A 22,898-nucleotide genomic window follows, 5' to 3' on the forward strand; every position below is an offset into this window, starting at 1 on the left:
TTATTCTTAGGTAGCTCTATTTCCATTTGTCCGAATTAAACATTGTTAACTGCTTCAGTTATGATGTGTTGTAGACAGAGAGAAAGGGGGAGAGAGAGAATCACGCTCACACAGCTGGTTCCTTTTTGTTTTGAAAATGTTCACAAGAGAAGCGATGTCATCTGTATTGCTCTGCGCGAAACTTGGGGTTTTTTTTCGCGATTTTCAATGGCCCGAGGTCGAACGGTAAGAGAGCGGCAGGTAACCCAATCCGTTTCTTAGTTCGTTTTGTGTTCGTGACACCCAGTTACCGCCCTTAATTGTGAAAGCTTGGTTTTTCCTTCCCGAGAAAATACTCTTTTCTTCTTCTTCTTCTTCTTTGTATCTTATTTTTTCTTCTTCTTTTTTTAACAGGTGAAGATACTGACGTTTCATTCTGTTTGTTCAACTGTCTGTCTGTAATGTTTAGTGTTGAATTGAGACTGAGGGATGTAAATGTGTACACGTCCCTCTTTGTGTACACACACACACACACACACACACACACACGATCAGACTGACACGAGGATATAATTATTATTTATGAAACGTGAGCGGATTAGTAAATGATACTAGACTTGTTAGAATTTTACGCCGTGGCAGGAAAAACACAAAACTGCATGCAGGAAAAAATAAAAATAATAAAAGGGTGGCGCTCTCAGTGTAGCGACGTGCTGTCTTTGGGGAGAGCAGCCCGAATTTCACACAGAGAAATCTGTTGTGATAAAAAGAGAAATACAACACAATATTCTCACATCTGTTCAATTTACACGTTTACAAATAAACAAAAAAACAAAAATTAAGTGTAATACGCAAAAAAAAAAAAAGGTTATTCAACGAAAACATTGTGATAAAGATAAATGATTGCCCCTTCCCTCCCTCCTTCCATCCCCTTCCAAAGAAAAAGGGGTGGGGGGTTGAGAGAAGAACTGAAGAGAGATTAAATCATTGATTATGCATCAGAGTGAAATTGTTCTAAAATAAATCACTCGGTAGGAATTTTCCATACTCTATACACACATTTTGAATGAAACAGTGATCATTCTTCTTCGTGGGCTGCTACTCCCACGTTCACTCGTATGTACACGAGTGGGTTTTTACGTGTATGGCCGTTTTTAACCCGCCATGTAAGCAGCCGTACTCCGTTTTCGGGGATGGTGATCATTCATGAGGGAATCTCTATTACTGCACTATAATGAATAACTTAATTCTATTCATCATTCTGAAAACGACTTCTTGACATAAGATTTTCTTGCAAACCCCAACGGGGGGAAATGCTAATGGGAAAGCACTCCTATCAGGCTTATAGGGGAAAACCTGCAGTTTCTTCCCTTTGATTAACACGGTTGTCTTTTCGATGACGGCGAACTTCCATTGATGAACGGAAAACTAAAACAAAAAAGTGGAAACAGTCAATATTGACGAAAAGACTCAAACAATTAGAACATTTATCTCATTCTGTAAATGCCAAATTGATCGATCTTTTTAATGCTTATATAAAATGGAACAATAATCTAGCTCAGGAATATGATACGCAGTAAAGTTGTCTCAGATTAAATTATGAATCCGAGCAAGAGAAAATATGGATCGTACAAGTTGGAGCAAATAAACTGAACTCTACATACAGATTGCCAAAAATAGTGATTCAGTGAAATGCCGTTTCCTTATTTCATGTCTATCGGCAACAGGTGTAATTACTGGTTCCTGGCTGTCGGCAGGTACAGATAAGTTCAGAAGCAACAGGTGTAATCACTGGTTCCTGGCTGTCGGCAGGTAGAGATAAGTTCAGAAGCAACAGGTGTAATGACTGGTTCCTGGCTGTCGGCAGGTAGAGATAAGTTCAGAAGCAACAGGTGTAATCACTGGTTCCTGGCTGTCAACAGGTGCAGATAAGTTCAGAAGCAACAGGTGTAATGACTGGTTCCTGGCTGTCGGCAGGTACAGATAAGTTCAGAAGCAACAGGTGTAATGACTGGTTCCTGGCTGTCGGCAGGTACAGATAAGTTCAGAAGCAACAGGTGTAATGACTGGTTCCTGGCTGTCAACAGGTACAGATAAGTTCAGAAGCAACAGGTGTAATGACTGGTTCCTGGCTGTCAGCATGTACCGTGAGGTGAGTTCATGGGCAACAGGTGTAATGACTGGTTCCTGGCTGTCGGCAGGTGCAGATAAGTTCAGAAGCAACAGGTGTAATGACTGGTTCCTGGCTGTCGGCAGGTACAGATAAGTTCAGAAGCAACAGGTGTAATGACTGGTTCCTGGCTGTCGGCAGGTGCAGGTGAGTTCAGGGGCAAAATGTGAGGTATCCCATCAGGGCCCCATGCTCTCTCTCAGAACCCGACGCAGGATCTTGCCGCTGGGGTTCTTTGGGATGCTGTCCACCACCCTCACCCCTCCTCGCAGCCGTTTGTGGGGGGCCACCTTACCTGGGACACCACCACCACAACAACAAGGTCAAGGTAACGGAGTGGATTCCATCACTGATTTCATGGTTAGGTTGGTTGTTCAGAACCATTTCATTTTGCTTGATAAATCATCAACTGAATTTGCTTGCAGTGTTAGATGTGACTGAAGCAATGCAATGTTACTGATGTCTGTCCTCCACGGAGGACTGGAGTCACAGAAATAAACTTTCTTCATTCTTGTTTGAGTATGAATGATGGTATGAGTGTGTGTGTGTGTGTGGGGGGGGGGGGGGGGTAGGGGGGGTGCGTGCCTGTGTTAGTGGATGTGTGCGCGTGTGTGTGTGTGAGTGTCTGTGTATCTGCATGCGTGTGCATGTGCCTCATTCTATCATTCCAGTCAATTCACCCTCGCTGTCCACTCACTGTGCAAGAAGTGGATGACGTCCTCCTGGCAGACGGTGGCGCCCGCCTTTGGCACGACGAAAGCTGTGGGCAGTTCTCCGGCCTCCTGGTCAGCAATGCCCACCACGGCCACGTCCCCCACGGCTGGGTGGGTCAGCAGCAACGCCTCCAGTTCCGCTGGGGCCACCTGCACTCTCACAACAACAACGACAAGGATTAACAAGGAGGCGGAGTCTTCAAGAAACCTGCACTTCACAGCCAACAAGGGTTAACTGGAGAGGCGGAGTCTTCAAGACACCTGCACATCACAGCCAACAAGGGTTAACTGGAGAGGCGGAGTCTGTAAGACTCACTCGTATGATATCCAATTAATCTAATAAAGGAATCATGAAGAAACAAGGATTAACTAGAGAGGCGGGGCCTTCAAGACTCACTTGTGATACCCACTTTATCCAGTAAAGAAACCACGACAAAAACACAAAGGCTAACTGGACTGGTAAGGCCTTCAATACCCTTGTGGTACCCACTTAATCCAGTAAAAGAATCATGAAGAAAAAAACCAGAAACTACAAGGATTAACTAGAGAGGCTATGCCTTCAAGGCTCACTTGTGAAACCCACTTGATCCAGTAAAAGAATCATGAAGAAAAAACCCAGAAACTACAAGGATTAACTAGAGAGGCTATGCCTTCAAGGCTCACTTGTGAAACCCACTTTATCCAGTAAATGAACCATGAAACAACAACAAGGATTAACTGGAGAGCGGGGTGTTTAAGACTCACTTGAGATACCCACTTAAACCTGTAAAGGAATCGTGAAAGAAAAAAGAATACGACACTGAAAAGCGAATCGTAAAAGTCATAAGTTAAAGAACAGACATCACACCCACTGCATTTATGCATTATGATAATTCTATGTTTGTGCTGTCAGGTCAGGGGCATAGCCCTTGCTACTGGTACCATGTAACCCAGTACTACCTGCCGCATGTGAAGTCTCCCAACGACGGAACAGGCGGAGGAGGAAACCTTTCCCAAAGGCTGTGACGGCGGAAGAGGATGACCAAAGGGCAGGGGGAGCTCTTATCCTTGGTTGAATCCTCCTAGGAGACGGAACTCCGAAGAAAAAACCTGCACCTGCCGAGGCCGTCCTACACGTGGCAGTATCTGCACCTGTGGGACTGTGAGCGTCGGTAGGCGAGAGAGTGGGGAAGGGACTGCACAACTCCTCTTCGCTAAAAAAAAAAAAAAAAGTCACCTGTGCTGGTCAGGCAGGAGACGTTTTCCCTTGCAACACCTGTTGGAAGTGCTGCGCATCCAGAATCGGCCTCTTCTCCCATATGAGGACACACACCGACAGATAAGCCTGCCTGCCTACTCATCCGTCGGTCCGAAGGGAGACTCCATCATCATCATCATCATCAGTGAAGTCCTAAGTGACCATGTAAATGCGTGAGCAGACACATGCGCGAGAATTTCTTTGTTTCGTAACAGTCTTTGCATCCTACTAATAGAACGTTCCATCCTAGATTTTCGTTAATGAATATTTTATTTCAAAATTCATCCATTGCTTGGTCGTATTTTTCTGTGTGAAAGGAAGCAAAATGTGTGCGGTCAGCATCCCACATCACCCACACCCGCCCGCCACAGTGTGACAAGTGGGGTGGGCGGTGGTCAGCAACACAGTTTACCAGGAGGGGTGGAGAGAGAGGGCTCACCTGGAATCCTTTGTACTTGATGAGTTCCTTGAGGCGGTCAGTGATGGTGAAGTACCCCTCCTCGTCATAGTGACCCAGGTCACCTGTCACACACACACACACACACACACACACACACACACACCAGCAGGTGATGTGTTGTTATATAACCATATCACTTGTACGCAACACCGTTTCATCAGATGAGTCACGTATTGTTCTACATTACCTGTGATGTGTTGATATTCATTACATGTAATGTGTTGATAAATATTACCTGTGAGGTGTTGTTGTACATTACAACATTACCTGTGAGGTGTTGTACATTACCTGTGAGGTGTTGTACATTACCTGTGAGGTGTTGTACATTACCTGTGAAGTGTTGTACATTACCCGTGAGGAGGTGTTGTACATTACCTGTGAGGTGTTGTACATTACCTGTGAGGTGTTGTTGGACATTACCCGTGAGGTGTTGTACATTACCTGTGAGGTGTTGTACATTACCCGTGAGGAGGTGTTGGACATTACCCGTGAGGTGCTGTACATTACCTGTGAGGTGTTGTTGTACATTACCCGTGAGGTGTTGTACATTACCTGTGAGGTGTTGTACATTACCTGTGAGGTGTTGTTGTACATTACCCGTGAGGTGTTGTTGGACATTACCCGTGAGGTGTTGTACATTACCTGTGAGGTGTTGTTGGACATTACCCGTGAGGTGCTGTACATTACCTGTGAGGTGTTGTTGTACATTACCCGTGAGGTGTTGTACATTACCTGTGAGGTGTTGTTGGACATTACCTGTGAGGTGTTGTACATTACCTGTGAGGTGTTGTTGGACATTACCCGTGAGGTGTTGTACATTACCTGTGAGGTGTTGTTGGACATTACCCGTGAGGTGCTGTACATTACCTGTGAGGTGTTGTTGGACATTACCCGTGAGGTGTTGTACATTACCCGTGAGGTGTTGTACATTATCCGTGAGGAGGTGTTGTACATTACCTGGGAGGTGTTGTACATTACCTGTGAAGTGTTGTACATTACCCGTGAGGAGGTGTTGTACATTACCCGTGAGGAGGTGTTGTACATTACCTGTGAGGTGTTGTACATTACCTGTGAGGTGTTGTTGGACATTACCCGTGAGGTGTTGTACATTACCTGTGAGGTGTTGTTGTACATTACCTGTGAGGTGTTGTACATTACCTGTGAGGTGTTGTTGTACATTACCCGTGAGGTGCTGTCCCTTACCTGTACCTTACCAATGATGTGCTGTCCCTTACCTGTACCTTACCAATGATGTGCTGTCCCTTACCTGTCCCTTACCTGTACCTTACCAATGAGGTGCTGTCTCTTGCCTGTACCTTACCAATGATGTGCTGTACCTTACCTGTACCTTACCAATGAGGTGCTGTACCTTACCTGTACCTTACCAAGGATGTGCTGTCCCTTACCTGTACCTTACCAATGATGTGCTGTACCTTACCAATGATGTGCTGTACCTTACCAATGATGTGCTGTCCCTTACCTGTACCTTACCAATGAGGTGCTGTCCCTTACCTTTACCTTACCAATGAGGTGCTGTACCTTACCTGTCCCTTACCAATGATGTGCTGTACCTTACCTGTACCTTACCAATGAGGTGCTGTCCCTTACCTGTACCTTACCAATGAGGTGCTGTCCCTTACCTGTACCTTACCAATGATGTGCTGTACCTTACCTGTACCTTACCAATGATGTGCTGTACCTTACCTGTACCTTACCAATGATGTGCTGTACCTTACCAATGATGTGCTGTCCCTTACCTGTACCTTACCAATGAGGTGCTGTCCCTTACCTGTACGCAGCCAGCCGTCCACAATGGTGTCCTGAGTGGCCTGGGGGTTGTTGAAGTATCCCTTCATCACCTGAGGTCCTCGCACGTACAGCTCGCCTGTCTGACCAGCACCCAGCGCCTCCCCCGTGTTCTCGTCCACGATCTGGGACACAGCCAGTCAGGGGTCACAGGTAAATCAAATCAAATCCATTAAAAAATACTTTATCGATCTTCATGAAAATTCATTTTTTGCAGCTACAGGCTCGTTGTAAACACGTACGTGATGTGATAAGACACGCCATAAATAAAAAAAAAAAGGGGGGGGGTATAACTACTTCAAATTAAGATAATAAATTCTACAATAACTGTCGATAAAATAAAACCAAGACGCTCTCTCTCTCTCTCTCTCTCTCTCTCTCTCTCTCTCTCTCTCTCTCTCTCTCTCTCTCATGCCTAGTCATCGTTTAGTAAATCTAATGAGTTGATCTCTTCTGTCGTGCAGATGTTTTGAAGGAAATGAAGTTCACTTTGTATCATGTTGACCTGCCTTGCATGATATTACGCGTCAGTTAATTCCACAAAAATATTGTAGACACCCATCCCTGTTTCGACTTTTCTTGCTTATGTCATCAACAGAGGAGACAATTGTAAAGCAAATCGCTGTTTACTTGTGCAGAGTATTCAAAATCCGCAGTATAGTATGTAGTTAATCGTTAGAATTTGTGTATACATTGTTAATTCTGTAGTTGTGGAAAGAGGTCATTTTCCGTCTTCGGCCCAACAACTTGGAATTCTCTGCCTATTGCTCTCAGACAAACAACTCATCTATCTACCTTTAAAGAAAATTTTAAAAATTATCTCTTTAAAAAAAAATACTTCTCATAACTCAAATAGTACTGTTGTCCCAGGCTCATGGCAATGTGAGTGTGTTTGATGGGTGAGTAGAGAGAATGGGGGTGGGTAGATGGATGGTGGTGGTGTGGTTGGAACTTTTATTTTACATTTTTTTTTACAAATCCATGTAATGCAAATTATAATTATGCTCCTTTTTACATGTATGTATTTTAAGTGAAAATTGCTATTAGCCGTTTAATTGTGTGTGTGTGTGTGTGTGTGTGTGTGTGTCGGAGTGTAACAGTTGCAGTATTGAGGGTATGTTACGTTGTGAGTTTTATGCATTGTGTTTTTACAATATTAATGATTCTGTTTGATGTTTCTACTACATATTAACTAATTAATTGTTACGCATTATCAATATGAACAAATAAACGCAATAAGTAAATAAACAATGTGGCCTCTCACCTTGGCTTCTGTGCTGCTCATCACGTGACCGACCGTCCCGTGTTTGATTGGCGGGTTGTTGAGGTGTGTCAGAATGGTCTCCGACATGCCGAAGCCTGCAATGTGTACAGGTGAACACAAAATACTTTCTCTTCGGTCCTTTCTGGTGTCAGTCGGTTGGAACAGTGCGCGGGGTCATGTGTGAAGGTATTCTTCAGACACGTGTGTGTGTGTGTGTGTGTGTGTGTGTGTGTTTCCTGAACTCTGAATGACATACGATGAACGCCTAAAAGGCATTTGTCAGTCGTGGCTCTACCCAGATAGACAGTCTGTTGTGCAAACGACCCCGTGTTTGTAAAGCGCTAAGAGCTTGGTCTGTGGTGGAAGAAAGGCGTTGTTATAATTGTCCACATCGATCCATCCACCAGTCCCTCACCTTGCATCAGCAGGGCCGAGGAACGGGCAGCAAACTCCTCACTGATGCCGGAACCCAGGGGTGCCGCAGCGCACATCACTTTGTGGACACTGGAGATGTCGTAGTTCAGCACCTGGGGGTCCTTGGCCAGGAACAGCACCAGAGGGGGCACCAGAGGGAGAATGGTCACCTGAGAACATTGCAATGTTAGCATGATGATGGTGAATCACCGGATCATGCTTTGTATGATTGTCATTCGTGTCCGACTAAGACCATCAGAACATCAGAGGAGGCACCTGCTGTCCCGACCATCTGGTCTAGAATTTGATGACAGTGGAGAGTGTCTTGCCCAAGTTACATCCCCACCCTCTCGGCCAATAGGGTTTAAGGATAGTCGGTGTTCGGGTGGTTCCCAAAGGCCAACTAGCCCTCAAGGCTGCAGAGTCATAGTCTTTCAAATGGACTAAGCTATGAATGATTTCCCATTGCGATGGAGAAACCATTGATAATACAGCTCTCACTTTTGCTGTTGACCCAACTGTAAACTTCAATCTGCAATGATTATAAGCTGGGTTTACAGCTGTAGTGAGAACCATGTACCACTTAGACTCTGGCCACTGACCGCACCGCCTGGTGACTGGCTGTCTACATGGAGTTCTGGCTGTCTACATGGAGTTCTGGCTGTCTACGTGGAGTTCTGGTGACTGGCTGTCTACATGGAGTTCTGGTGACTGGCTGTCTACATGGAGTTCTGGCTGTCTACGTGGAGTTCTGGTGACTGGCTGTCTACATGGAGTTCTGGTGACTGGCTGTCTACATGGAGTTCTGGCTGTCTACATGGAGTTCTGGCTGTCTACGTGGAGTTCTGATGACTGGCTGTCTACATGGAGTTCTGGCTGTCTACATGGAGTTCTGGTGACTGGCTGTCTACATGGAGTTCTGGCTGTCTACATGGAGTTCTGGCTGTCTACATGGAGTCTGGTGACTGGCTGTCTACATGGAGTTCTGGCTGTCTATGAGTTCTGGCTGTCTACATGGAGTTCTGGTGACTGGCTGTCTACATGGAGTTCTGGTGACTGGCTGTCTACATGGAGTTCTGGTGACTGGCTGTCTACATGGAGTTCTGGTGACTGGCTGTCTACATGGAGTTCTGGCTGTCTACGTGGAGTTCTGGTGACTGGCTGTCTACATGGAGTTCTGGGTGTCTACATGGAGTTCTGGTGACTGGCTGTCTACATGGAGTTCTGGTGACTGGCTGTCTACATGGAGTTCTGGCTGTCTACGTGGAGTTCTGGTGACTGGCTGTCTACAAGGAGTTCTGGTGACTGGCTGTCTACATGGAGTTCTGGTGACTGGCTGTCTACATGGAGTTCTGGCTGTCTACATGGAGTTCTGACTGGCTGTCTACATGGAGTTCTGGCTGTCTACGTGGAGTTCTGGTGACTGGCTGTCTACATGGAGTTCTGGCTGTCTATGTGGAGTTCTGGTGACTGGCTGTCTACATGGAGTTCTGGCTGTCTACGTGGAGTTCTGGTGACTGGCTGTCTACAAGGAGTTCTGGTGACTGGCTGTCTACATGGAGTTCTGGTGACTGGCTGTCTACATGGAGTTCTGGCTGTCTACATGGAGTTCTGACTGGCTGTCTACATGGAGTTCTGGCTGTCTACGTGGAGTTCTGGTGACTGGCTGTCTACATGGAGTTCTGGCTGTCTATGTGGAGTTCTGGTGACTGGCTGTCTACATGGAGTTCTGGTGACCGGCTGTCTACATGGAGTTCTGGCTGTCTACATGGAGTTCTGGTGACCGGCTGTCTACATGGAGTTCTGGCTGTCTACATGGAGTTCTGGTGACTGGCTGTCTACATGGAGTTCTGGCTGTCTGTCTACATGGAGTTCTGGCTGTCTACATGGAGTTCTGGTGACTGGCTGTCTACATGGAGTTCTGGCTGTCTGTCTACATGGAGTTCTGGCTGTCTGTCTACATGGAGTTCTGGCTGTCTACATGGAGTTCTGGTGACTGGCTGTCTACATGGAGTTCTGGTGACTAGCTGTCTACATGGAGTTCTCGCTGTCTACATGGAGTTCTCGCTGTCTACATGGAGTTCTGGTGACTGGCTGTCTACATGGAGTTCTAACGACTGGCTGTCTACATGGAGTTCTGACGACTGGCTGTCTACATGGAGTTCTGGTGACTGGCTGTCTACATGGAGTTCTGGTGACTGGCTGTCTACATGGAGTTCTGGTGACTGGCTGTCTACATGGAGTTCTGGTGACTGGCTGTCTACATGGAGTTCTGGCTGTCTACATGGAGTTCTGGTGACTGGCTGTCTACATGGAGTTCTGGTGACTGGCTGTCTACATGGAGTTCTGACGATTGGCTGTCTACAAAGGAGCTCTGACGTTTGAGAGGAGGCGTCTTCAGGACCTCGACCAGAGGCGTCAATCCCACAAAGAGAGGAGACGAGACCTATCATCTGCTGTTGCCTGTCCACAGTGTGATCGCTTTTGTGTGTCTGCCTTTGGGCTGCGTTTTCATCTCCGGGGTCAATGACGCCTTCGTCGTTTGCGATGGACTCCTATGAGCTGAGCTGTAACTGTAAACTGTTGATTCACACGATGAACTCCTATGAGCTGAGCTGTAACTGTAAACTGTTGATTCACACGATGGACTCCTATGAGCTGAGCTGTAACTGTAAACTGTTGATTCACACGATGGACTTCTATGAGCTGAGCTGTAACTGTAAACTGTTGATTCACACGATGGACTCTCATGAGCTGAGCTGTAACTGTAAACTGTTGATTCACACGATGGACTCCCATGAGCTGAGCTGTAACTGTAAACTGTTGATTCACACGATGGACTCCTATGAGCTGAGCTGTAACTGTAAACTGTTGATTCACACGATGGACTCCTATGAGTGAGCTGTAACTGTAAACTGTTGATTCACACGATGGACTCCCATGAGCTGAGCTGTAACTGTAAACTGTTGATTCACACGCACGTTGTGGTTCTTTATCACTACCACCCCCAGATCATACAATGCTGTGTATAGGTGTGTGTTTGTATATGTGTGTGTGCGTGTGTGCATTAATTTTGTGTAACTGCATGTGTGTGAGTGCGCGCGTGCATGTGTGTTGGAGTATGCGCGCGCTAATGTGTGTGTGTGTGCGTGTGTGTGTGTGCGTTCTTGTGTGTGTGTGAGGGGGGGGGGGGGCTGGGGGGGATCGGAAAAAATACATCACACAGACAAGCAGACAGACAGACAGACAGACAGACAGACAGACCGTCAGACTCACACGATGCGCGGAGATGGCGGAGAGGAAGGGGGCGGGGTGGAAGCTGGGGAGGAAGACCACAGTGTGACCAGCATGCAGGGCTGTCCACGTCATGATGAACCCGTAGGCGTGGTACAGTGGTGCGACACCCAGCATGCTCCCTTCTCCTGGCGTCCCCATCGTCATTCCTCTGTCACAACATCACAACTGTCAGTCCATCGTCATTCCTCTGTCACAACATCACAACTGTCACACCATCGTCATTCCTCTGTCACAACATCACAACTGTCAGTCAGTCCATCGTCATTCCTCTGTCACAACATCACAACTGTCAGTCAGTCCATCGTCATTCCTCTGTCACAACATCACAACTGTCAGTCCATCGTCATTCCTCTGTCACAACATCACAACTGTCAGTCCATCGTCATTCCTCTGTCACAACATCACAACTGTCACACCATCGTCATTCCTCTGTCACAACATCACAACTGTCAGTCAGTCCATCGTCATTCCTCTGTCACAACATCACAACTGTCAGTCCATCGTCATTCCTCTGTCACAACATCACAACTGTCAGTCAGACCATCGTCATTCCTCTGTCACAACATCACAACTGTCAGTCAGACCATCGTCATTCCTCTGTCACAACATCACAACTGTCAGTCCATCGTCATTCCTCTGTCACAACATCACAACTGTCAGTCAGACCATCGTCATTCCTCTGTCACAACATCACAACTGTCAGACCATCGTCATTCCTCTGTCACAACATCACAACTGTCAGTCAGTCCATCGTCATTCCTCTGTCACAACATCACAACTGTCAGTCAGACCATCGTCATTCCTCTGTCACAACATCACAACTGTCAGACCATCGTCATTCCTCTGTCACAACATCACAACTGTCAGTCAGACCATCGTCATTCCTCTGTCACAACATCACAACTGTCAGTCCATCGTCATTCCTCTGTCACAACATCACAACTGTCAGTCAGACCATCGTCATTCCTCTGTCACAACATCACAACTGTCAGACCATCGTCATTCCTCTGTCACAACATCACAACTGTCAGTCAGTCCATCGTCATTCCTCTGTCACAACATCACAACTGTCAGTCAGACCATCGTCATTCCTCTGTCACAACATCACAACTGTCAGACCATCGTCATTCCTCTGTCACAACATCACAACTGTCAGTCAGACCATCGTCATTCCTCTGTCACAACATCACAACTGTCACACCATCGTCATTCCTCTGTCACAACATCACAACTGTCAGTCAGTCCATTATGTAATAATAATAGTAAGAAGAGGACGAGGAGAAGTTGACGGTGATGACGAAGAGGAGGAGGAGAATAAGAAGAAAAAGGAGGAGGAGAAAAAGTAGCAAGAGGATAAGGAGGAGGAGATGAAGTACGAAGAAGAAGCAGCAGGAGGAAGAGGAGAAATAGGAGAAGAAGAAGGAGGAGGAGGAGAAGAAGAAAAAGAAGATGATTATGGTGGTGATGATGATGATGACGACGACGACGACGTTTATGATAATAATTTATATCGTGCCTTTCCAAGTAAGAACATCCTAAACTGTGCTGCACGACGTAAAAATCGATGCGTAAAAACATGCAGTTGACAACTTCCATACCTCACCCTGCACAGACATCAAAAACTGACAATAATGTATGTGCGTCCACACATAAAAACATCACGAGTTTGGTGAAAGTGTCTTATAGTAAGTAATTTGCTGAAGGGGTGTGTTTGAAGTGGAGTGGAAACAGTGTGGGGACATGGCCTTAGCAAAAGAAATGTCCATCTGTTTACGAGGGAAATGGTGGGGGCGGGGAATCGCGCGCGTGCACGCGCGCGCACGCACACACACACACACACGCACACACACAACCCACGCCTCATCCCCCCCCCCCACACACACACACACACACACAACCGCAAGACTGTGCATGCACGTATAATACGCAATATTGGAAATGATGATAATTTCATAATCATTATTGTTAGTTTTCTGAAAGCGTGCTTTATTGTCAAGTAGGGCATTTGATATTTTTTAGATATAATTTTACTGATTGATTGATCGATTGATTGAGTGATTGATCAGTTGACTGATCAGTATATTGATTGGATAAAACACATGTGTCACAATCAAATCGCAGACAGAACAAGGAGCATGCAGAGGAAGTCTCATGCCATTGTTACCACTCACTGCTGCTGCAGAATGTTAGCGACGATGTTGGTGTGAGTCAGCATGACGCCTTTGGGCAGTCCTGTAGTACCACTGGAGTAGGGAAGTACCAAGGTGTCCTCCTTGGGTCGGAAGTCCGTGTTCTCCGGAAACGCCTTCCCATCATCCTCCAGCAAGACTGAAAATGGCATGTAGCCTTCCGCCTTTCCTATCACGATCTGTTTCAGCTGAAAATTTCCAGAATAGTTCGATTTTTATTTTTTTTTTTTTAAGATACAAGAGTGATTTGTATATGACTTATTTGTGCAATGGGCATAAAGAATAATCTAAGAACTGTATGGAGGGGAAAAAGGGATGGTAGAGGGAAACAGACACTGAGAGAGATGGAGAGAAGACAGAGATACAAAACGTGTGTGCATGTGGTAAGACTTGAGGACTCTAGACTTCCATTGTTGGAAATTAGCAAACAGATATTTCAGTGCAAGAGGAACATATACGATCACAATTTCTATGTGATGCTGACCTTGACCTTGTCCTGCAGCGTGGGGTCAAGGTCAAATGTGGCGTGGACGGTAGGGACCAGGTCCTCCCCGACTGCTATCGCCGTGCATCCTGACATCTGTAGCTGTCGTGCCAGTTCCTCTGGGGACAGGGAGACAGGGCAGGGTAGGACAGGGAGACAGGACAGGGCAGGACAGGGAGACAGGACAGGGAGACAGGACAGGACAGGGAGACAGGGCAGGGAGACAGGGCAGGGTAGGACAGGGAGACAGGGCAGGGAGACAGGGCAGGACAGGGAGACAGGACAGGACAGGACAGGGAGACAGGGCAGGGTAGGACAGGGAGACAGGGCAGGACAGGGAGACAGGACAGGGAGACAGGGCAGGGTAGGACAGGGAGACAGGGCAGGACAGGACAGGGAGACAGGGCAGGACAGGGAGACAGGGCAGGACAGGGAGACAGGTCAGGGTAGGACAGGGAGACAGGACAGGACAGGGAGACAGGGCAGGACAGGGAGACAGGTCAGGGTAGGACAGGGAGACAGGACAGGACAGGGAGACAGGGCAGGACAGGGAGACAGGTCAGGGTAGGACAGGGAGACAGGACAGGACAGGGAGACAGGACAGGACAGGGAGACAGGGCAGGGTAGGACAGGGAGACAGGACAGGACAGGACAGGGAGACAGGACAGGACAGGGAGACAGGACAGGACAGGGAGACAGGGCAGGGTAGGACAGGGAGACAGGGCAGGACAGGACAGGGAGACAGGACAGGGCAGGGCAGGACAGGGAGACAGGTCAGGGTAGGACAGGGAGACAGGACAGGACAGGGAGACAGGACAGGACAGGGAGACAGGACAGGACAGGGAGACAGGACAGGACAGGACAGGACAGGGAGACAGGACAGGACAGGACAGGACAGGGAGACAGGACAGGACAGGAGACAGGACAGGACAGGGAGACAGGACAGGACAGGGAGACAGGGCAGGGTAGGACAGGGAGACAGGACAGGACAGGACAGGGAGAGAAAAAGCCAGGGCAGAAGAGGACTGGGTAGGACAGCACAGAATGCGATAGAACAGGGTAATATAGGACAAAACCAGACCACTTGATTATGTTGAGACACAACAGATTCGTGTTGGTGCGTGGGAATGCCACTGAAAACAATGGAAGCATCGATCATTAGCATCATCAAAACAACCACACAGCACTCGCAGCACAATGATCAACACCTTTAAAAATAACGAGGACAGGGTGATATCTATTCATTATGATGATCATCTGTTGCTGACGTGTCAGTTTCCTCTGAGGATAGGACAAATGAACAAAGACAGCAAGAAAGAATGAAAGACTGATTCAAAGAAACAGGCAAGAACAAAAGGATGTACCAGGAGTTAACATGGGGGTGGTACAATGATCTCCTTAGCGGCACAGGACAAAAGAAAGGGAAGAAAATATGATTGAAAAAAAAATCAAAAGGAACACACGCACCAGGGGTGTACATGGGGTTGGCAGTGGAGACGATGATTCCCGCAGCAGCACAGGCCAAGAAGAGTATCGCGAATTGCGGACAGTTGAAGGACAGCAGGAGCAGCGTGTCACCACGGCCTAATCCCAGTCTGCACAGACCACTGGCCACTCGCACTGCGGCATCTTTCATCTGAGTGAAGGTCCACTGCTGTCCTGTCAGGTGGTCCACCTGTCGTACCAATCAGTCAATCAACCAACCAATCAATCAATCAACAATCAACCAACCAATCAATCAAACAATCAACCAATCAGTCAATTGTCAGTTACTAAAACAGGTGGATGGATTGAGAAATTTCAAAGAATGCGTAAGCTTCACCACACAATACTTGCAAAGATTGTTTTATCATTTGCACAGAATACTGGAATATCTCCATAGATTATTATTGTCTTCGTTGTCATACATTCAGAATGTGCTCGCTTACACACACACACACACACACACACACACACACACACACACACACACACACAGAGATCCTGACAAAAAAGGGACTAAGCTATTTTAAAACTGTATCTTATAACAATGTAAAATTAATCCCCCTTTACTTACATTATACTGATTATAACAAACTGGTTATAATCAACTGATAACTAATAGCACATAAAATCTTTACTCTTACTGATAATAATTTCAACCCTGCCAATACTTTATCTTTAACTCTGTTGCATACTGATTTTCAACTCTGCTACACACACACACACACACACACACACACACACACACACACACACACACACACGAGAGAGAGAGACAGACAGACAGACAGACAGTAAGTAGGTCGCGGACCACACGATCTCCCACAGACAACAGCAGTACCAGCGCCGCCCTGTCCCTGTACTGCCGTGTAGCGGAGAAGACATAGTGACAGAAAGACTCCTCGGGAACCGTGACGCTTGGCAACGGACTCCGCACCACGTGACTCGCGTCATCCGACGTCCTGCTGACGGTGTGTGTACTTTGCAGCCTGGCTTGACGTCCGCAACAGTTGATCACGTGACTTTGTGACTTCCGGAAACTGATGCTGTGGGAACGAAGGCTTGGTAGATTTCCTGCTGAAGGGATTGTGTGACAAGAGGGTGAGTGGGCAAGGGCGTGATGGGGAGGATGTTGGATAATTCACGTTATGAGTTTAGGCCCCTTATGAAGGGGAAAGGTGGCAAATGCCTGGCCTTCGTATTAACCCAAGGTCACTAACCAGAAGCCGGGTACAACAAAGCAATGGGTGGGAACTGACAGGAAGCTGGATGACCACACACACACACACACACACACACACACACACACAAGTAAAACAAAAACGAAGCAGACTTCACAACAATCTGCAGATTCTTCGCAGACAGCTTTTCCCCACTCTTACACCACATGAGCAAACTTACAATGAAAAATTTAATACGTTTTGGCATTCGTGAGAACATAATCACAGATCCAGTCTTTGATTGGACCATTCTTTTCTGGAAAATGTATATTTACAAATGCAAATTTGAGATTTTTTATATTGTAAACAATCCTTTAAAAGCCATCTTGTCTCACGGGTTATAATTGATAAATACAACGCGAAGTTAAAATGGAATGTGAATGGATTCAGAGCAAAAAACTTTCCATATCCAGCCTTCGTTAAAAACGTTGACCAAAAAAAAAAAGTGAAGTCACGGGTGTCCAGATGACACCCTTCTTTTGCTTCCCCAACCCCCCCCACCCCACCCCCTCCCCGCCCCTCTCCCCCCACTCATGGCAGGATTTCTGCTTCACGTGCAGTGCGTGAGGCGTGATTACGTGAGTCTTCGTGAGTAGTTCGCTCACGACTCGAGGCCGGGCAGGACAGACACTCGCGGAGACAGACAGAAAACAAAGGGTACGGGTTGCAACACCCGACTGTGTGGCAGGCCTCTGTCTTCCACTCCGCCAGACACACTGAGCAGTGAGAGGGGATATTGTTCATTTCCACAGAGGTGAGGCATCTCCCTGTGTGCACCAGCAGTAGACTTTTCACTGAGCCGAGGTTTTGCGAGGAGCTGTTGAGCGCCGTGACGATCAGAGGCCTGAGGTGCTTCAAACTGTGATCCTGTTTTGCACAGGCTGTTGAGGTATGAACCATTTATTACAGTTACTAAAAATGTGTTTTTCAGTCTCTTCATTCAGCTTTGTATTCAAGGAAAGATAATTATATTCGAACTGCTCAGTTCCACGTTCCAAAAATATTGGCAGAACCCGTTTTTAAGACAAAAAATTGGATACTTTTTCTATGCTGGACATACCGATTTTGCCAGACAAAAAAAAACACCAGTTCATTTTATACTAAGCCATGGTGGTCTTACATCAACTGGTTGCGGCAAGTCTGGCAGGAATTATTAACACTGAATCAGAATTAAAAGAGAGAAATAAGCGAACGTCTGACTGGTTGGAGGGCCACGTTTTTACTTTCACTTTCAACGTGCTGTCGAAGCTGCGGAGTGACCCAAACATGTCATTTGTATTTGTATTTCACTTCTTTTATCACAACAGATTTCTCTGTGTGAAATTCGGGCTGCTCTCCCCAGGGAGAGCACGTCGCTACACTGAGAGCGCCACCCTTTTTTTTGTACTTTTTCATGCGTGCAGTTTTATTTGTTTTTTTCCTATCGAAGTGGATTTTTCTACAGAATTTTGCCCGGGATAAACCTTTTGTTGCCGTGGGTTTTTACGTGCGCTAAGTGCATGCTGCACACGGGACCTCGGTTTATTGTCTCATCCGAATGACTAGCGTCCAGGCCACCACTCAAGGTCTAGTGGAGGGGGAGAAAATATCGGCGGCTGAGCCGTGATTCGAACCAGCGCGCTCAGATTCCCTCGCTTCCTATACGGACGCGTTACCTCAAGGCCGTCACTCCACTTACACCACATCTGTATTAAAAAAATGAAAAAAGGCGGCAGATACCTGGCCTTTACATAAACTGAAGGCGCTGACGAGAGGTCAGGTACAGCACAGCACAGAGTGGGAACTGACAGGAAGTTAGATGACCAGAGGTCAGGTACAGCACAGCACAGAGTGGGAACTGACAGGAAGTTAGATGACCAGAGGTCAGGTACAGCACAGCACAGAGTGGGAACTGACAGGAAGTTAGATGACCAGAGGTCAGGTACAGCACAGAGTGGGAACTGACAGGAAGTTAGATGACCAGAGGTCAGGTACAGCACAGCACAGAGTGGGAACTGACAGGAAGTTAGATGACCAGAGGTCAGGTACAGCACAGCACAGAGTGGGAACTGACGGGAAGTCAGATGACCAGAGGTCAGGTACAGCACAGCACAGAGTGGGAACTGACAGGAAGTCAGATGACCAGAGGTCAGGTACAGCACAGCACAGAGTGGGAACTGACGGGAAGTCAGATGACCAGAGGTCAGGTACAGCACAGCACAGAGTGGGAACTGACAGGAAGTTAGATGACCAGAGGTCAGGTACAGCACAGCACAGAGTGGGAACTGACAGGAAGTTAGATGACCAGAGGTCAGGTACAGCACAGAGTGGGAACTGACAGGAAGTTAGATGACCAGAGGTCAGGTACAGCACAGCAGAGAGTGGGAACGACAGGAAGTTAGATGACCAAACCCCCCCACCCCCAAAAAAACCCAAGCAGACCACGTGACACAACCTGCAGATTCCACAGACGGGTCACCCCTTCTCTTGCACCACATGTGCAAACTTATAACGGAAAATGTTACACGTTTTGGCTTTGATGAGAACATAAACACAGATCCAGTCTTTCATTTGATCGTTCTTTTGTGGAACATGTATATTCATGAATACAAATTTGATGAATGTTCCTGTACACGGTCCTTGAAAAGCCATCTTGTCTCACGTGGAACAGTTTAAAAGTACAATGCGAAGCTAATGTGGGATACGAATAGTTTCAGGACAGAATGGTTTTCTATTTTTCACTCAAGCTGAAAACGTAGAACAAAGATACACTTTCGATTTCGAGTGTCACTGAACTTACAATATGACAATGGTTATGTGTAGATGTATATGTATTTAAGTGCATGTCTTTGCGTATGCGTGAGGAAGCACCAACTGTACATAACTGGATGAATGTTATCTTGTCATTGGAATGCTAACCCCCTCCCCCCCCCCTTACCCCGCCCCCTCCCCAAACACATTGTTGCTTTTCTTGCCTTTTTTTTTGTATTTGTCTTGTGTAAATGTATTCAAACGAATTAAGAAGAAAAAGAATCTATTTAGTCTCCGCCATTCTGGTGTTCACCGGGGTCCCAAAGTGAACAGCCTGAGGACAGACAGTGAGAGATGAAGCGTTTACCCAGACCTGGTTTGTGTGCAATGAACCGTGCTCCAGCAAGGTGTCCCACCTTCCCAGAAACAAGTCGGTGGACGTTCTGCATCATGAACCTGCACACACACACACACACACACACACACACACACACACACACACACACACACACACGTATGCATACGCACACCCACGCACACATACGTACACACACACACACACACACACACACACACACACAAACTCACACACGTACATCATACACACATGCACGCATGCATGCATACACACGCACGCGCACACAGACACGCAACACACACACACACACGCGTGCAAAACATATTTGTAAAAGGCTGGCAAATAGACAGGTAGGTAGACAGACAGGCAGAGAAATGTACAGGTAGACAGACAGACAGACAGACAGAGAAATACATAGGTAGACAGACAGACAGAGAAATACACAACTGATCAATTTGATCTTTTAAGTCCAGCAGAGAAGTGAAAAATTATTGTTCTCAATTTTTTTGGATTTATTTTTAGTCACGGGATGGCATTTATGTACAGAAATGTTATCGTCCTCACCCTGCCCCTCTCTCGCCCTCATTCAAACGAATTCGAGTCGTGTAAAATGCGTGCAAAAACAATATAGTCTGAAGAAACACGCTCATTCATCTCATCTGCTTGGGAACTTTTTCCAAACAGAGTAGCGGACACACATTGACAACTGTGTGTCATTCTCTCAACTCCTGCTGGGTTTTGGTTTGGTTGGATGGTTGGCTTCGATGCTTTTAATTAAATCTGCACAAAGTATACATAGAACAGCAGTCTATCTTTAATGAAAACATGGGTATGCAAGAAAAGATTAAACTTCTTCAGGATGTGTGTGTGTGCGCGCGTGTGTGTGTGTGTATGTGTGTGTTGTGCGAGTGTGTTTGGGGAGGATTTTGTGTGTGTGCCTCACTTTCCAAAGCAGCCTGAGCCAGGTAAATGAAGGATAATACATCGCTGTTCACGGCAGGTAAATGAAGGATAATACATCGCTGTTCACACAAGCTTGGGATAAATGGAGTGTGACGTGAAAACGGGGAAAGAAAACAGGAGAGAGGGTGGGGGGGAAAGGGGAGGGGGAGAGAGGGGAGAGAGGAGGGGGCAGAAGGGAGAGAGGGTAGAGGAGAGGGGAGGGGGAAAGGGGAGGGGAGGGGGAGAGAGGTGGAGGGGAGGGGGAGAGAGGGGAGGGGAGGGGGAGAGAGGTGAAGGGGAGGGGGAGAGAGGTGGAGGGGAGGGGGAGAGAGGTGGGGAGAGAGGTGGAGGGGAGGGGGAGAGAGGTGGAGGGGAGGAGCTTAATGCAAAGGACTTGTAGCGGCGGGGAGGGGAGAGAGGGGTGTGGGAAGGATGGGTATAAACAAAATGAAATATTTGTGGAGGACATGATAACCGACTCATTTGCCACAACACCGCTTTGAAACTCAAAATAAAAACAGAATGCAGGGTCACGTTGTTTCTTTAAATTATGCACACCAACGTAAAGCAGAATAATCGATTAAATCCTGTGTACAACTCTCTTGGTGGTTAACACGAATGATTAGTTTTCACTCCAGTAATTAAATCCTGTGCACACCTCGAGTGGCAGTTGACACAAGTTGTCTTTCACTCCATCCTCTGTTCAGCGAATTGTGCAAGAGTACTGTGGATCGCCGTGACAGGGTGGGTCAGGTTTTGGACTTATGATCCTGCGTTCACCACGGATCGGGGGTCGATGTCCCGTGCTGTGTCCTTGGGAAGGCACTTGGCAGTATCTGCATTGCTCCCCCTGTGTCCTTGGGAAGGCACTGGGCAGTATCTGCATTGCTCCCCCTGTGTCCTTGGGAAGGCACTGGGCAGTATCTGCATTGCTCCCCCTGTGTCCTTGGGAAGGCACTGGGCAGTATCTGCATTGCTCCCCCTGTGTCCTTGGGAAGGCACTTGGCAGTATCTGAATTTCTTCCCTTTCACTGCCGCCCTAGACACAGTTATATGAATTCACTGCCTTCCTATGCCGAGCCCTAGACACAGTGGATATGAATTCACTGCCTTCCTATGCCGAGCCCTAGACACAGTGGATATGAATTCACTGCCTTCCTATGCCGAGCCCTAGACACAGTGGATATGAATTCACTGCCTTCCTAAGCCGAGTCCTAGACACAGTGGATATGAATTCACTGCCTTCCAATGCTGAGCCCTAGACGCAGTGGATATGAATTCACTGCCGCCCTAGACACAGTTATATGAATTCACTGCCTTCCTATGCCGAGCCCTAGACACGGTGGATATGAATTCACTGCCTTCCTATGCCGAGCTCTAGACACAGTGGATATGAACTCACTGCCTTCCTATGCCGAGCCCTAGACACAGTGGATATGAATTCACTGCCTTTCTAAGCCGAGCTCCAGACACAGTGGATATGAACTCACTGCCTTCCTATGCCGAGCCCTAGACACAGTGGATATGAATTCACTGCCTTCCTATGCCGAGCCCTAGACACAGTGGATATGAATTCACTGCCTTCCTATGCCGAGCCCTAGACACAGTGGATATGAACTCACTGCCTTCCTAAGCCGAGCCCTAGACACAGTGGATATGAATTCACTGCCTTCCTATGCCGAGCCCTAGACACAGTGGATATGAATTCACTGCCTTTCTATGCCGAGCTCCAGACACAGTGGATATGAACTCACTGCTCTGGTGGCAGTGTAGGGCTTTGGAATCTTAACCTTTAACTTAATCAAAGTATCGGAATTACAGCAGAAAATCCTAAAATGCAAAAGAAAAATATGAATTAAACACAGGTGAAAGTGAACACCTTACCTCAGTCCTGGACAGCTGTTCACACGTTTTGTCCCCGGCACCGCTCTCCAAGGAAGATCACTCAGAAGAATCACACAATATTTGAATAGTTCATTGTGCGTGACCTGATCTGTGTGAATAGAGCATGTAAAGATGTGTGCGTCTTTACGTGTGAGTGTGTGCTGATACTTGTCTTTGTGAGTTCTTTGTCTATGTGACGGGGTTTTTTTTTCACTACGTGATATGCGTGTGCTTCTTTCTTTAACTTAACGTCTTTTCACTTTGAGTGG

At 47.0% G+C, this 22,898-nt stretch overlaps 1 protein-coding gene across 2 annotated transcripts; it reads right to left on the bottom strand.

The window, feature by feature from the left end:
• Positions 1 to 1,705: 1,705 nt before the first annotated feature.
• Positions 1,706 to 22,898, bottom strand: LOC143286390 (uncharacterized). 2 transcript variants are annotated; one of them, XM_076593935.1, is made up of 13 exons: positions 22,630 to 22,898; positions 19,819 to 19,901; positions 16,337 to 16,569; positions 15,481 to 15,688; positions 14,014 to 14,132; positions 13,512 to 13,717; positions 11,320 to 11,488; positions 8,045 to 8,213; positions 7,630 to 7,724; positions 6,349 to 6,490; positions 4,539 to 4,621; positions 2,847 to 3,012; positions 1,706 to 2,444 (listed from the first exon to the last, which is right to left on the bottom strand). In XM_076593935.1, the coding sequence occupies exons 2-13, from the start codon at positions 19,895 to 19,897 to the stop codon at positions 2,329 to 2,331; spliced, it is 1,785 nt and encodes a 594-aa protein (XP_076450050.1). In that variant the 5' UTR covers positions 19,898 to 19,901; positions 22,630 to 22,898; the 3' UTR covers positions 1,706 to 2,328. The 2 variants fall into 2 exon arrangements, with proteins under 2 accessions (XP_076450050.1, XP_076450049.1); XM_076593934.1 differs by having other exon boundaries at positions 16,337 to 16,572.

The sequence above is a fragment of the Babylonia areolata genome, chromosome 10 (assembly GCF_041734735.1).
Source record: "Babylonia areolata isolate BAREFJ2019XMU chromosome 10, ASM4173473v1, whole genome shotgun sequence".
In the NCBI taxonomy this organism is placed as follows: Eukaryota; Metazoa; Mollusca; class Gastropoda; order Neogastropoda; family Buccinidae; genus Babylonia; species Babylonia areolata.

Coding starts and splice junctions, on each gene's coding strand:
- LOC143286390 (XM_076593934.1), bottom strand. CDS start 19,897: ATGATGCAGAACGTCCACCGACTTGTTTCTGGGAAGGTGGGACACCTT. Junction 13,718..14,013: donor CGCTGCAGGACAAGGTCAAG/GTCAGCATCACA, acceptor GGAAATTTTCAG/CTGAAACAGATCGTGATAGG. Junction 8,214..11,319: donor CCGCCATCTCCGCGCATCGT/GTGAGTCTGACG, acceptor CAATGTTCTCAG/GTGACCATTCTCCCTCTGGT.